At 60.8% G+C, this 14,065-nt stretch overlaps 2 protein-coding genes across 5 annotated transcripts in view; both read right to left on the bottom strand.

Annotated features, from left to right (window-relative positions):
- BAP1 (BRCA1 associated protein 1) overlaps positions 1-149 on the bottom strand; it is a 13,738-nt gene extending 13,589 nt beyond the window's left edge. For 2 of the 4 annotated variants that reach the window (XM_026857153.1, XM_026857155.1), the window contains exon 1: positions 18-149. In XM_026857153.1, coding sequence (XP_026712954.1) covers positions 18-54 — 37 coding nt within the window. In that variant the 5' untranslated portion in view covers positions 55-149. The remainder of the gene's footprint in view (positions 1-17) is intronic. The other 2 variants (XM_026857152.1, XM_026857154.1) reach the window with 1 other exon arrangement.
- Positions 150-2,466: 2,317 nt separating this feature from the next.
- Positions 2,467-10,413, bottom strand: SEMA3G (semaphorin 3G). The gene is made up of 15 exons (XM_026857156.1): positions 10,201-10,413; positions 9,091-9,153; positions 7,388-7,507; positions 6,584-6,674; positions 6,358-6,474; positions 5,979-6,121; positions 5,786-5,900; positions 5,611-5,680; positions 5,269-5,413; positions 4,759-4,990; positions 4,548-4,639; positions 4,238-4,279; positions 3,857-4,082; positions 3,414-3,553; positions 2,467-3,310 (listed from the first exon to the last, which is right to left on the bottom strand). The coding sequence occupies exons 1-15, from the start codon at positions 10,213-10,215 to the stop codon at positions 2,843-2,845; spliced, it is 2,079 nt and encodes a 692-aa protein (XP_026712957.1). The 5' UTR covers positions 10,216-10,413; the 3' UTR covers positions 2,467-2,842.
- Positions 10,414-14,065: the final 3,652 nt, after the last annotated feature.

The raw sequence follows: 14,065 nt of genomic DNA, 5'->3' as shown, positions 1-14,065 counted from the left end.
CCCTCCCCACCGCTCACCAGGGTCGCTCTCCAGCTCCAACCAGCCCTTATTCATCTTCCCGCGGGCCGGGCCGCGCCGCCATGTCCAGCCCCGACTCCGGGCCCCACCGCCGCCGCCGTCGCCCGCCTCAGCGCGTCATCACTGCGCGACGCTGTGTGACGTCAGCGCGCGCCGCGCCACGCCACATCCGTCCCAGGTGGAGATGGGGGGTGGCGGTGCGACAGAGGTCCCGCGGTGGTGGGGGAAGGCTGGGAGGGCTCTGGGGGCTGCGCCCTCGCCCTGCTCCGCCCTGGGGTTTCGTCCCTTGGTAAGCGGTGGGCAGCAGGGCCTTTGGGCCTGGGCCGCCCCGTGCGGCCTGTGATGAGGGACTCGGGCCGGGGCCTGTCACCCCGTGTTGAGATGCGAGGGCTCCCGGTGAGGCTGTATCAGCCCTGACCCTGCCAGCAGCTTCACTTAATGCCGCTGAGGAGGCTGGAAGGCTCCCAAGGCGAGTGGGTGCTTCTACACTGCGCTTCCTTAGGAAATGGGCTAAAAATAGGAGCTGGATCCGTGGCTGCACCCGTCCCCCCACTATGGCTTTGTTCTGTGGCTGTTCCCACACACACCCTGTCCACCAGTGCTTCCCTCGCCCTGCTCCTGCCCCTGGGACTGGTCTCAGCCAGCAGTGCCGAGACTCGGGTAGGGCTTATTCCCTTCACACAGAGGAGACTGAGGGGCAACAGTGCTGTATCTGCCCACCGAAGTTGTATCCTTCCACCTCCCAGGGTGGGTGAGGTTGTGTTCATTCAGCCCATGGGAATTTCTAGGGATGCAGGTTACCTCTGCTGACTGGTTATCACGAGGGACAAGGCTGGAACGTGAGCCATGCAGAAACAGCTTCCACCCCGGACAAAAGCCCTCCTACTCCAGCCTCAGGGATGTAAACCTAACCAGGGCTACAGAGATTTATGGAGTTTTACCAGGAGGGGGAGGCCCTTTCAGAAACTGGTTTCTTCTGGTCTTTGTTCCTGATCAGTTTGCACTGACTCCGGTGTCACATCCAGCCTCTGCCACAGCTCACCTGAGGCCAGGTCCTGCACACAGCAGAGGCCCAGAACCCCCTCTCACTGCATCTCCCGGGATGGGCAGCCCAGCCCCTCTTCTGCAGAGCTCAGGGAGTCACTCGGAGGCAGCAAGACAAAGGGGTTTCAGCAGCTTCAGAGCATTAAATCCAGGCCCTGAGGAATCAGACTTCTGTCTCTTATTTCTGGCTTTACACCCATGTCCCTCCTTGTCTCTACTTGTTGCTTATCATTCTGTGCCCCCCAGGCCTGGGATTAACAAAATCCACATGCTTGGCTCCAGTCTGGCCTGTCAATCAGTGCTACCAGCTCCGCTCCCCTCCCTGCAGGACCTGTCCAGGCTCGCCAGCACTACCACAGCTCTCCCACCCTATGCAGGCGCCGTGGGTTTGCAGGAGAGGTGGAGAAGAGGGTCGGGACCCGCAGTTCATCTCCAGGGACGCACTGTGGGACAGGGCAGCGCTGCTGGGGGACTTTGTTCCCATCAAAGACACCGCAGCGAGCCGTGGTGCTCTGCTGCTGCAGCACAAACACGCACACAGAGGGAGGAGCGATGATATCATCACCTGGCTTTGTGTGAGCTATTTAGGGGGTTTAATTATTATTATTATTATTTTACTTTCCCGTTCCTCTGCCTCCAAACAATGCCTGTCCCGGCAGGGCCGCGGTTCACACCATTGTGTGGGACTGCCCGGCCTCAGGAAGGGGGAGATCTTTATCACCCCAGGCTGACCGTGTGAGGCAAGTGAGCTCATGTCGGGCAAGAAAAATGAGCGAGCACTTTGCTGGCAGCCTGAGACGGTGCCAGCAGCCTGTGGGTGCTCTCCATGCACCTGCCCCCAACCCCCTGTGTTTGGGGGAGGTCCTGGCTGCTGGTTTAGCTCCACCAGCCAGCATCAAGCTGTCCCCAAACCAGCCTTGTCCCACTCAGCCCTGAAGGGCCACCAACCACCAGAAACACACCCGGCCCAGGGTGCAGGCCCTCCAACCTGTACTGGGGCCGCCGCCTTCTGCATGTCCCCACTGCCACCTGGGCACAGTGACTGTGGTGGCATCAGTGCCTCTCCTGTGTTTACCCAGGAACAAGTCTAACCTGCCCCCAGCCGTTTGCTTTCCTCACCAGCCCTACCCAGCCCTAAAATGTCCGTGGCAGGGTGGGGGGGGGACAGAGAGGAGGGGGGGAGCTGCACCCAGGCACAAACTGGCACTGCTGAGCATGTTCTGGTGCCACAGGAAAGGTTGGAAGGAGCACTGTGACCCGAGATGCACCCTGGGCAGCACGGCACAGCTCCAGCTCCCCAGGCACAGTGGACAACAGGGCTCATCCTGGACATGGAGGCTTTTTGGAGTGAGGGCAGGCATCATCTTTTCCAGGCCTCATGTTGGCATGGAAAGAGCCTGGAGCTGTCAGCCGCCCCTTTATTTGCAGAGAAAGCCAGCCAGCAAGCTCCCTGCAGCGGTGACACGGCAGTGGCACAGTGATGGCACTGCGCCTGCCGAGCCCCAACCCACCCCAGTGACTGTGGACCTGCACCTGCTACAGGTGCAAGAGGGGGGCCAATGCATACCACCACACCACCCATTTTGGAGGTGGCCCCGCAGCCACCGAGGGTGACAGGGACCTGCCCAGGAGCTGGCCCTGACATCCCATCCACCGCAGCCGGGGGGACCGAGCTGGTGCCACTGCAAGCCACCTGCCAGGGCAGGAGGCCCCCGGGGCTGCCAGCAGCACGGGGAGCTGGTCCTCACCCACAGCCACCCCATGGCCATTACCCTGGCCTCTAAGTGGCCACTGCTTGCCGGGGCACGCGGTTCTTCTCGCTGTGGGCTTTGGTTGTCCGTCCCTTCTTGCCCACGTCCACGCCAGCCAGGGCATGCTTGGCCTGGGCCAACTTGCTCTTGTGGTGGTGGGGGCGGCTGCTGCCACACCAGAGGCGGGCGCAGTACTCCTCCACCCGCCGCACGTTTTGGGAGCTGATGAGGTGCATGATGTCCTTGAACCAGGTTTTGGGAGCCTGTGGTGCCAGCCAGGGCCTGGGGCAAGGCAGGCGCAGGGCCTCATCCCCCCGTTCCTGGGAGAAGGTGTGTGCCAGCTGCTCGCTGGCGATCACCTCCAAGGCCGTTTTGGCCACCGTCTGGGTGAAGCCGTGCTCCAGTGTTTTGCAGTAGTAGACACCAGCATCATGGCGGTGCAGCTTGCGGAAGAGCAGCCCATGCTCCGTCTGCAGGATCCGCTCGTCCGTCTTCACCTGTTGGCCACCGGGACGTTGGGGGGAGGTCCGGGTTCAGCCCCACATCCCTCCCGTGTCCTCGCAAGGGGAGCAAGGTGGGCGCGGGGTGAGGGGCTCTCACCTCATCCCGCTGCTCATCAGGGGGCCTCTGGACGAACCACTGCACACTGGCCTGCGGGGACCGGGGCACGCACTCCAGGAAGGTGCTGTTGTCCTCTGCCCCATAAAGGACCTTCTCCTCAACACTCTCAAAATCGTCCACTGGGGCAAAGACAGACATGGGCTCATGGGGAGGGCAGAGCCAGGCTTCCATGGGTACAGGTGTCAGACCCCTTGGTGTGGCTTCAGTCCCCTTCTGCCCCTCTCCCTGGGGACAGGCACCAGCCCCAGCAGCACCCACCTTCTCTTGGGGCACCCCTCAGTCTACAGGATTGGGAGACAAGAGTGTCCCAGCTCACCAGGGCTGGCCACAAGCCCCTCTGCGTGCCAAGGGCTGTGGATGCTGGCACATCTTGGGGCACCTGGATGAGCCCCTCAGTCCTGTGGGTCCCCCCAGCCTCTCACCAGTCAGATTCTGGTCCAGACACTGGTGCACAGGGTTGCTGTGACGGACATCCTGACGGCGGTAGCGGCGCTTGCCCGAGGGCTGGTAGCGGGTGCAGGCGGTGCCATCCCAGGCGCAGTAGGGATCCCTGGCCAGGCAGCACTCAGCACAAGCCGTGCCGTAGGTCTCACACTGGTGCAGCCGGACCTGGGCCACCCCCAGGCTGGAGCCCACGTAGAGCGTTTGCTGGGAGAACAGCACTGAGATGGTGAGACTGGCAGCCCCCATGAGCACAATGCCCAGAACCCATGCGGGTTCTGAGAGGCTGGTGACAACAGCTCAGTCCCTCCTGGTGACCTGCCCTGTCCCCAGCCCCATGGCCAAGCCGTGGCCGTACTCACACGCTTGACGGAGATCTCCATCTGGGTGATGGGCACAGGTGCCTGCAGGGGAGGAGAGTGGACATGAGGCTGGCAAAAACCTCGTCACAGAGAACCCAGCTCATTCAGAGCCATCAGGGCTTTGGTGGGGCACCAGGAATGTTTTGGGGGAGGGTGAAATCATCCCCATTTACCCTCTGCCCTCACAGCCTGAAGACCTCCCAGTGCCCAACAGTGTGGTGACAGCCCTAAGCCTCTGTCCCCATGTGTGTCTCCAACGTGAGCCCACCTTACTGCCCCCTTCCCTTGCAAGCAAGGCAGCAAATAGCACCTTAAAAACCTGCAGCTCCTCCAGGATGACTTCCTCGGTCATGGCCAAGCTTGTCTTCTGCAGGACCACCACCTTCAGCACTGAGCCAGCATCTGCAGAGAGGAGAAGAAGGATGGAGGTGTGAGCACCCTGCCATCACACACCCCAGCAGCGTGCCCACCAGTAGCCCCAGCGCTGGGGCTCCTTCCTGCATGCCACTCCCACTACTCACCCGTCCCAAGGAAGAGGACATCATGCTGCCCATCCTCGGCCTCCACCCGGTCCACCACGAGCTGGCGCAGGCGGTGGGGCAGGTCAGTCTTCACTAGGAGGGGCCGGCGGTGCCGGGGGTACACGACCTTGTACATGAGGGGGTGAGCACGGGCAAAGTGCAGCACCTCGTCGGGAAAGTCCTTGGTGGTGCCATACTGCCGCCGGGGCTGGTTGGTGGTCTTGCTGGGACACTGTGGGGATGAGAGGGACCAGCTCAGCCTGGCCACTCCAGTACCCGTCCCTCCTTCCATCTCCGCCGCCCCGCAGAGCTGGTTTGGGTCCCTCCCCACCTTCCACTTCATGATTCATCTTCTCCACCCCTTCACCAGACCTCAGTTCCAGCTCTCCCAGGGTGGATCCCATAGGGATCCCATCCCCACGGGTGAGAAGATGGGGGATTGGCCCCACCACCCCCACCAAAGAGCAATCAGAGGAGCAGAGGGGACCCAGAGTACAGGGAGTTGCTCACCACGCCTGGCCGTGGGTAGGGCACTCTGCTCTCATAGGCACCCCACCGGTGGTGGGGGCTCTCCTGGTGGGCAAAGGGCCCGTTGAAGACCTCCCGGATGTCGGCCATGCGATACACACAGACAGCAGAGCCCTGGAAGACATGGCTGAAGGGGACAGTGAATGGGGTGAGCAGAGCCATGCTCGGTGCTGACAGCATCGGCGGGGGGCAGGGGAGCACTGACATCTCCATACAGACCAGGGCAGAGCTGGTGGAGGTTGGGGAGCAACCAGCAGCCCCGTGGTGACAGGCTATGGGAAGCTGCAGCTGGATGTCCCCAGAGGCTGGAGCTGGACCACCCACCTGATGGTGCTGAAGAGGGCGTAGATCTCTGGACTTTTCCCATCCTTTGTCCTCAGCAAGAAGACATCCTCTGGGGATGAAACCATGGGGTTTCTCCCAGTAGCCCAGGGCCTTCCTGAAGCCACCAACTAAGGGACCAGCCCTGGTGAGGTCCCCAGCTGTAGGCACCCCTTACCCAGTTCATCAAAGTGGGTGTCAATGCCACCAGGGCCGGGGATGGAGCACACAAGCCGGGCTTTGTTGAAGGTACTCCATTTGTTGACCAGCACCCTCTGGCCACCAGCATCATTCTGCAGGAACAGGGAGCCTCAGGGCCACCGCTGTGACTTGGTGCATCCCTGTCCCCACGGTCCCTGCCAGCATCTTACCACGCAGACCCGTGCCACCCGGCTGACGATGGTGTGCTCCTTGCTGTCTGCTTCCACCACCTTCTCCGTGAAGAAGAAATAGGCTTTGTCATTGTCCCGGTCGTTATTGTCTGGGATCAAGTGGGCTGCCACAAATTTGGGGTCTACAAGCAAAAGCCAGGCATGTCCAGTGGGGTGAGAGAGCATGGCCACCAACTCCAGACACCCACACCACACTGGGGCTAGACCCCCAGACCTGCTGCCCCAGTGCCTTTCCCTGATGACAGCTGGCATGGGGGATGCTGCACTGTGGCCAGCAGATGCCCTGGCTACTGAGAGGCTCATGGTCCCCAGCATTAGTCCAGACAGGGGGGATGGAGGGGCTGAGGGGAGCCGTTACCGTTAAGTAAGCGCTGGTCCACCTCAGTGCGCAAGGCGGAGCGAGTCCCTGTGCTGCGGAAGATGCCAGGATCGTGGCCCAAGAAATCTGCAGTGAGGCCGGCGTACAGCTCCCCACCTGGCAAAAACACCCCGCCACAGGACTGAGAGCCAGCCCCAGCTGCATGGGGACCATCCCTGGTCCCAGAACCCCAAAGGCTCTCAGGTCCCCCAGGAAGACAACCCACCAATGATAGTGCTGGCAAAAGCACGGCTGGGCTCGTGCGGGCACCTGCCCCGGCCGGTCTCCACACTGGTGGGGTCCAGGCTGAAGGTGTGCTGGGCGAGGGGGAGCAGGCAGAGAGCAGGCAGGTGAGCCCCCAGCCATGCCTCAACAGTGGGGCCCTGCCTGGGCATGCAGGGGCTGGTGCTGGTACCTGCCCATCTTACAGACGCCTCACTGCAGGCAGCTGCAGCCCCAGTCCAAAGGGATGCCTGCAGCCCCCCCAACGGGACCATCTGGAAGCAGGATCTGTGCTTTCTGAGGCAAGTCTGATCCTATGAGAATGTGTAGCAGCCAGAGGGGAGCTGCCAGCCCCGCTGCTTGCCCATTAGCCTGGCCGGAGGCTCTGTGGTACAGGCAGGGCTCCCACTGCCCACGCGGCGCCAGGCTGCAAGGAGGGAACAGGGGGCCCTGCCCTTCCACCCCAGCCAGCCTGATTTATGAGCAGTGAGTGAGCTGGGAAGAAACACCACCCACATCACAGCCCCTGGCAGGACACCAGACCCAGGGGACATGTCTGGAAAGGTGATGCCAGGCCAGAAGGGTGGGGAAGCTGCAGAGGTGGTAGCACAAGGGCAAAGGGGCAACAGGGAGTTGGTTCCTGACACACATCACACCCCCTGTATTCAGTGTGGGGCAAACACCACATCCATCATTCCCACACTGTCCCAAAGCCCCCCAGGAGGGAGGCAGATGATGGTGATCCACCTCCCAGGGGTGTCCAGACAGGGTTGCTCAGGGTGCGCACCCCACCACGGTGCTGCCCTACCTCGCCGCGGTGCCCCACGTAGACAAAGGCGCAGACAGGGTGGAAGGCGCCTGTCCCACAGGCCAGCAAGTGTGTCCGGTTGTAGGGGTGCAGCACACGGATGTAGTTGGCACAGTCGGTCTGGGAGGACAGCAGGGGAGGGGAAGGGTTGCAGAGGGCTCGGTGCTTTGCCCTCCCCGCTGCCTGCCTCTGCCTGGGGCCCTACGAGGATGAGCGAGCCCCAGCTCTGGCTCCCTGGGCTGCACCCAGGCTCTTTGTGTTCCCCCCAGTGCCAGGGGTACAAGTTGGCAGCTTGCACCCACCGACAGGTCTTGCACAGACTTCGTCTGGGTGGACCCCAGACCATTGCAAAAGGATGAGACTTTACTGGTCCTCCTTCTGATGAGAGCATCCCTGGGGGAACCAGCCAGGGGATCCAACCAGCCCCTGGGCATCTCCTGCCCACAGGGACCCATGCGCTCAACCCCATCACTCAGTTCGCACTGGCCAGGGAAGCAAAGTCACCTGCCCAGCAAGCTCCCAGCAATAGCTCCCACACCCAGCCCTAAATCCCTGGTGACCCTCCTCTTCCTGGCGCCCAGGACGTGACCAGATGCAGGGACATCCTTCCCTGTCATGTTCCTGCTTGCGCCGGGGATGAAACAAAAGGAGGAAATGCAGGAGATGGAGACGGATACCCACAGGCATCCTTGGCTGCCTGCAGGACAGCCCCCATCGCTACTGTCTAGGATTTTCCCCTTCTACTGGGGGCCAGTAGCAATGACATTCCCGGGGCTGCAGACCTGCCACCTCTGACCTTGTGCAGTCTCTCCTGGCAGTTCCCACTGGAAAAGGGCTCCCATCCTCTTCCCACTCTGGCACCACTGCCTTTCACTCGGCAGCTCCCCCCCCGGCCAGCACCAGCCCTGCCTGCCCCCCACTGTCCACCCCCAGTGAGACGCGAGGCCCCTCGTCTGCTGGGAACACCGCCACCGAGCTGCCCCGGGGGTTCCCAGCCTCCCCGCTGTTTATTTTCCCTTTGCAAAGAGCCTCTAAAATAGCAAGTTAAAAAAAATATATGTTCAAGAAAAATAAAAAATTGAGCCTGCCCTGGCTTGGATCTGTCGGTGAGAGCTTGTAAAATAAACACACATGGGGACTCCTGGGAACAATTCGTCTGGGCTAGGGGAGCCTCAAGGAGTTTCTCCCTGCCATAGTCCTGTTTCATATTGGGGCAGGGGGAATGCAAAGAGGGGTAACGTTTGAGGAGTGAGGTCACTAAACCTGGGTGAGTTACAGATTTCCCACCGTCAGGGATGGCCAGAATGGGCCAGACCACGTTGCTGGGGTCTGGAGCACAGCATGGGGCTTTTGGCCCCTCCGAGCTCAGACTCAGAGTCCAACTATCCTTGCCTGCTCAGTGCAGCTGTGTTTGGGGTACACCGGCCACCTCTCTGCAGCCATGGGGCTGAGCAGAGCCCCAGAGATGGGATTTCCAGAGCCCAGAGCAAGTGTCTTGCATGTCCAGGCTTGGTCACTCACTCCCCACCTCAGTTTCCCTTATGCACCAGGATGGTCCCTTGCTCTGCCCTGGCATTGACTGGCCGTGAGCCCCCCAGGGCCATCCCTGGTGGGGTGACATGGCACAGCCCTGGCATGGGGGGAGCCAGCTGGCATGGGGACCCCCTCAGCACAGGGCAGAGCATGCATGGAGCAAGACTCACCCCTGGGTCTTTTCCCTTCTGAAAACATTCCTCCGTCTGTCCAGGGAGGGGTGGCCAATAGATCTGAAACACAAAGGACCTGTTGGACCAGGGAGGGTGGACAGTGGGGACTCAGCCTTGCAAATACACATCCCCAGGCTGCCTATGGTGTGAGGATGGAGAGAGGGACAGAGAGAAGGGACCAACAGCTCCCCAGAGCCCACCCAGCCCAGGGCTCCCACCCTGCAACCCAAGTCAGGATCCTCCCTCCTGGGGAGATTCACCCCAGAGGTCAGAGCCTGCAGCTGAGCTGGATTTGGGTGGTCACACCGGGAATGGCCAGAGCTGGCCTGGAAGTGGGTGGCCTAGCGGGTGGCCTGGGGAAAGGGTGCTGGGAAACAGCAGGGACTGAAGGAGCCTGAGTCCCCCACAGCCTTCGGTGGCTCTCAGACCAAGGGCAGCTTGGGTACACAAGCCCTTGACCCCATGGCGGTGACCCAACACGCCAAGGGACACTCCATTTCCTTCTCCGCTTTCTTCAGCTAGAAACAGCCCAGAGGCATGTTTGAAAAACAAGAAGTCAAAGTGGAGAGGGTGAAGGAGGAGGGGAGCCACCACCCAGCATCATTGTTCTGGTCCGTCACCTCTCCCACCTGGGGGCTGCTCTGGGGGCTTTGCCAGCTGAGCCCTGGCACAGCTTGTTGTGATAATGGATGCTTTTAGGTCCTTGTCTCTGCAAGCTTTCAGCTATATATTTGGCACACGAAGGGATGCCCAGATGGAATTGGGCAGCACTCCCTCTCCTGATGGTCATTTTTTAGGAAAGTGGGGTCCAAGACCCTGCTCAGCACCCAGGAATCACTGGTGGGCTGCACCACCCATCTCCTAGCTGCCAGCCATGACTACTTAGTCACACCCTCCAGCCATCATGGCCAGCCCACACTTGCTAGTCAGTAAAAGCTATCGGAGGCATTTCAGGGTTTTTGAGATGGGGACATCCCCAAGGCAGGTCTTGCTTCAGGGTGACTTTGCCTGCATCGGTTGGGCACTGTCTGCTCAGAGGGGTGAGGGGTACACAGGGGGACAGGGTGGGGATGGAGACCCCAGGGTGCTCAGCAGGACCCAGCTCACCTCCTTGGCGTCCATGCTGGCCCCATCCAGGAGCAGGGAGTAGAGCACATCTTTTCCCCCGATAAAGAGCCGGTCACGGTACTCATCCAGGTAGAGGGAGCGGAAGCCCAGGAAGCCTCGGTTGCCAAAAAAGAGGACGGAGCGGTTGGTGCCCAAAAGCTCTGCCGGGGAGGAAGGGAAGTGTCAGGAGGAGCCATCCTGTCCCCAAAGACCTGCAGAGCATCATAAGCACTGTGTGCCCCAAATGCCCCCTCCCAGCCACGGACACAAGTTCTCACCTCGAGCCTGGGGGACATTCTGCTCCCCAGACATTCCCACCATGTCCCTCCATTTGCTGTGCATGCTGGGGTACCCCGGATGCCAGCTCACAGCCCACCCAGCTGGGACAGCACAGCCACGGGGCCCTGAGCTGTCACCCAACACAAGGACTGGAGGAAAAAGCAGTGGATAATGTCCCACAGCATCCTCTCACACCCTTGGGAGCTCCCCCCATCTGGGTGCCAGCTGTCAGAGGGTGCTGCAGCAAAGGGGCATTGCGACAAGGAAAAATGGAGAGGGGCTCCCAGTTCCCCAAACACCCTTCACACCCACTTGGAAAATGTAAAAGAATGCTTAGACCCCCACCCCGGTGGTGGCACCAAGTGGTCCTGGCTTTTTCAAGGGGCAACTGGAGGGCTGCATTGGGCACAGAGCAGAGAGTGTCCCTCCAAGCTGCTACTTCTGAGTATCATAGAGCCATACTGGGGCCAGCAGAAGAGCTGTTCCCAGCTGCTGTGGATAGCAGTATCCATCTCCATTCCTTCCCGGAGGAGCAAGCATCCTGGCCTCATCCTGCCCAGGGTGCTGCTCTTCCTCCCAGCCACGGACAAAGCTGCAGAGCCAGTGGGAAGCAGGGTCCCAGGCAAGCTTGCCCCAGCAAGGTTCAGCTGAACCACCCCAGGCTCCTACCACGGCCATGCTGCAGTGAGTTGGGGTGCTTGAGAGCCTGGCAAAGGCTATGCCTGCCGTCAGCCCCAGGCTGGGCTTGTGTGGAGCCCGGAGCCCGGGGTGGTGATGAGAGCAGACAGAGGGTGGGCAGAGAGTGAGTCCTGCCCCCCCCCGGGTGCCAGCCAGGAACACAATAGCAGGCACCCAGCCAGTGCCATGGGGAAACCAGCACACAAGGCCCGCCACTGCTGCCACCAGACCTCACTGTTGGGGAGGCTTCCTCCCTGCCACCCACAGGGACGGCACCTGGGGAGAGGCACCAGCATGGGAACAGCGTCCCTGCGATGGATATCACGTCCCTAAGCAACAGGGTCTGACGGTCAAGGCTCCCAAAGCAAGCCCAAGCCTGAATCCCATGGGATGCTGAGGAGACCCCCACGGTGATGCCACTGCAGGGGCAGTGGCACAACTGGTTCCCAGTAGGAAATGAATTTCAGGGTCAGCCAGCTAAAAACCCCAGCACAGTGGCACCCACCCAGCTGCCACAGACGGAGAGGGAAAGAGGGAGCGGCTCAGTTTCAACAGGCTCTTAAGCCTTGTCCCAGTGACCGCCCTGACTCTAGGCCAGGCTACTGTGACTGCTGGGCGGAGGAGGAGGAGAAGGACAAAGTGCCATTGATGAGCGCAGCCATGTCCCTAAACACCCTTCACCAGGGAAGGCTGCCAGCTGCTGCTGCTGACCCCAGCCCGAGCATCCCCCATGCATGTCCCCATGAGAGGGGAAGTGACGCTGGGACAAGCCCAGCTGCCAGCAACCCAGGACACCAGGGTATCAAGACCTTCTCTTGCTCTGGGGACATTTGTCACCTCCAGCAAGGAGGTGGCCAGCAGTGCAATGCCCCCATCCTGGTGGGAAATGCCCCTTCTGGGACCTGCAAGGGAGAGAGGGTCCGTCCCTGTGAAGGGGGGGGGGGGGGAAACGACACAGCCATCACCCCATCACACACAGCTCCCGTCCCTGCCAAGTCATCAAGGGCAGTCCCAGTGCCCTAACTGATGCTGGTGGCACGGAGGGATACAGCCCCAGCAGTTCTATCCTTACCAGGAAGAGCCTTGTGCCTGTACACAGAGCTGGCACCAAGCACTGGGGGCCCCTCCAGCCCCATCTCCCAGCAGGGTACCCTACTCCCTGTACCCTCCCAGTATCTCAGGTCCTCCCATATCACTGAGCCCAGACCGGGAAAATGCTGTCATCTCCTTCTATTCTTGCCCTGCAATAATATTTTCTCAGCTCAGAATAACACTGGCAAAACTGTCGGGCTCCTTTTATTGTTTCAAGCAAGGCTTCCCCTTCTCCCCCAGACCCAGCAAATTCCTCCTGCGCCTTGGGTTACACCAGCTCAGGGCACCTTCTCTTTCCTTGGTTTCACCTCCCCAGGGAGCAGCACCCTGTCATGCCCCATCCATCCCCAGGACCCCTTTACTCCAGGGTGGGGATCCCATAGGAGCCACCCCCCAAGTGAGGAGTCCCTCAGGGGGGACAACAGAGAGATTGGAGGGCACCAGGCTGTGCTGTGACGCTCCCAGTGTGGCAGCAGCAGCAAAATGCTCACTCCCCTCTTACACAGACCACTGCTGGAAGTCAAAGAGAAAGGGAAAGAGTGGCTTGAAGTGAGAGGGAGAGCTGGGGATGCAGACACCCCTGCACCCACAGTACGATGCCTTCCCCTGTGGTCCCCCCAAAATGTCTCCTCACAGCCAGAGCCGTCGGCCACACACAGCCCAGGCTGACAAGCTAAGTGCAAGCCTCAGTTTGCCCCAGTTTTCATTTCAGAGGCTTATAATGGTTTTAATTGAAATTTTCATTTTCTTTTTCTTCCCTCCAGGGAGAAGGCGGTGGCAGAATTTGTTTCATGGGAAATTTCAGTTTCTGTTTCCAATTTGGAAGAGGAACAGAATAATCAGCTTAAGAAATAAAAAAGCTTCAAAAGGTTGCTCACTCCTGGCAGGAGGCCTGCCCAGCCCCAGGGAGCCCCTCGCACCTGGGGAACAGCATGGCATGGCTGGACTTCGCACTAGAGTGGATCAGACACTGAGCCAGACCCTGAGCCCCACAACCAAGCTCTGCTGGGACCCCCAAACATGCTGACGCTGTTGCCAAGCCCAACCTGAGGACACAGAATCCCACCACGGGGCAGAGCTGTGAGCCTTATCAGGTACCTGCTGCGTCCCATGGGAAACAGGGCCACTGCATGCCTCAGTTTCTCCCTTTCAACAGGGAGGGAGACCCTGGGACGGCCCACTCTGCTCCAGGACAGAGCCAGGGATGCAGCCAGCCCGTGCCCCAGGGCCAGGGGACCCTCAACCTTGGGGCAGCACCCTGGCACAGGGATGTACTCCACAGCTGGCAGGGCTCTCTGGGAGCTGGGCTGCCCCTCTACGGGAAGAGGGAAGATATGCATTATGCAATTTATTTTATTTGAATTTTTTTAGAGCAGGTTCACTGCTTTTAGGCAAAAAGGAGGAGATCTGGGCCCTTCAGACTCCTCTGTCAAGTTTGGCTGGAAGCAACCCCTGGATTAAGCTGGCAGTGCAGGGGAAGCAGCAAGCCAGAGCAGGCTCACAGCGAGAGTTTTAATTAAAACCAAGCGTTCCCAGCGCAGCACCCCGAGGGCCCCCAGCACCTGCACCCCCTCACGGCGGGGGTCGGAGGGTGCCCGGGCCGAGCAGCACCCGGGGGACCCGCTGGGCAGCCGGGGACCGCCTGGCTCCCGCCCCGCGGCAGGCAGGATGCTGAGCACCCACGGGGATGCCCACGCCGGGGGAGCACCCGCGCACCGCAGCACCCACCCAACCCACACGCCAGAGCGTGCCGGTGCCAGCACAGTGCCGTGCCTCGGTTTGCCCCCACTCCACGTGGGACACAATCCCTCGTGGG

This window comes from Athene cunicularia, assembly GCF_003259725.1.
Source record: "Athene cunicularia isolate RWA chromosome 12 unlocalized genomic scaffold, athCun1 chr12_part1, whole genome shotgun sequence".
Classification (NCBI taxonomy): Eukaryota; Metazoa; Chordata; class Aves; order Strigiformes; family Strigidae; genus Athene; species Athene cunicularia.
Note: the sequence above shows the minus strand (reverse complement) of the source record. Positions and strands in the feature narration are given on the sequence as shown.

Excerpts from the sequence above, each read along its gene's own strand:
- SEMA3G (XM_026857156.1), bottom strand. Across the intron at positions 4,991-5,268 it reads CCTACCCACGGCCAGGCGTG|TGTCCCAGCAAGACCACCAA; the intron begins GTGAGCAACTCC and ends TCATCCCCACAG. Across the intron at positions 3,311-3,413 it reads CTGATGAGCAGCGGGATGAG|GTGAAGACGGACGAGCGGAT; the intron begins GTGAGAGCCCCT and ends GGTGGCCAACAG.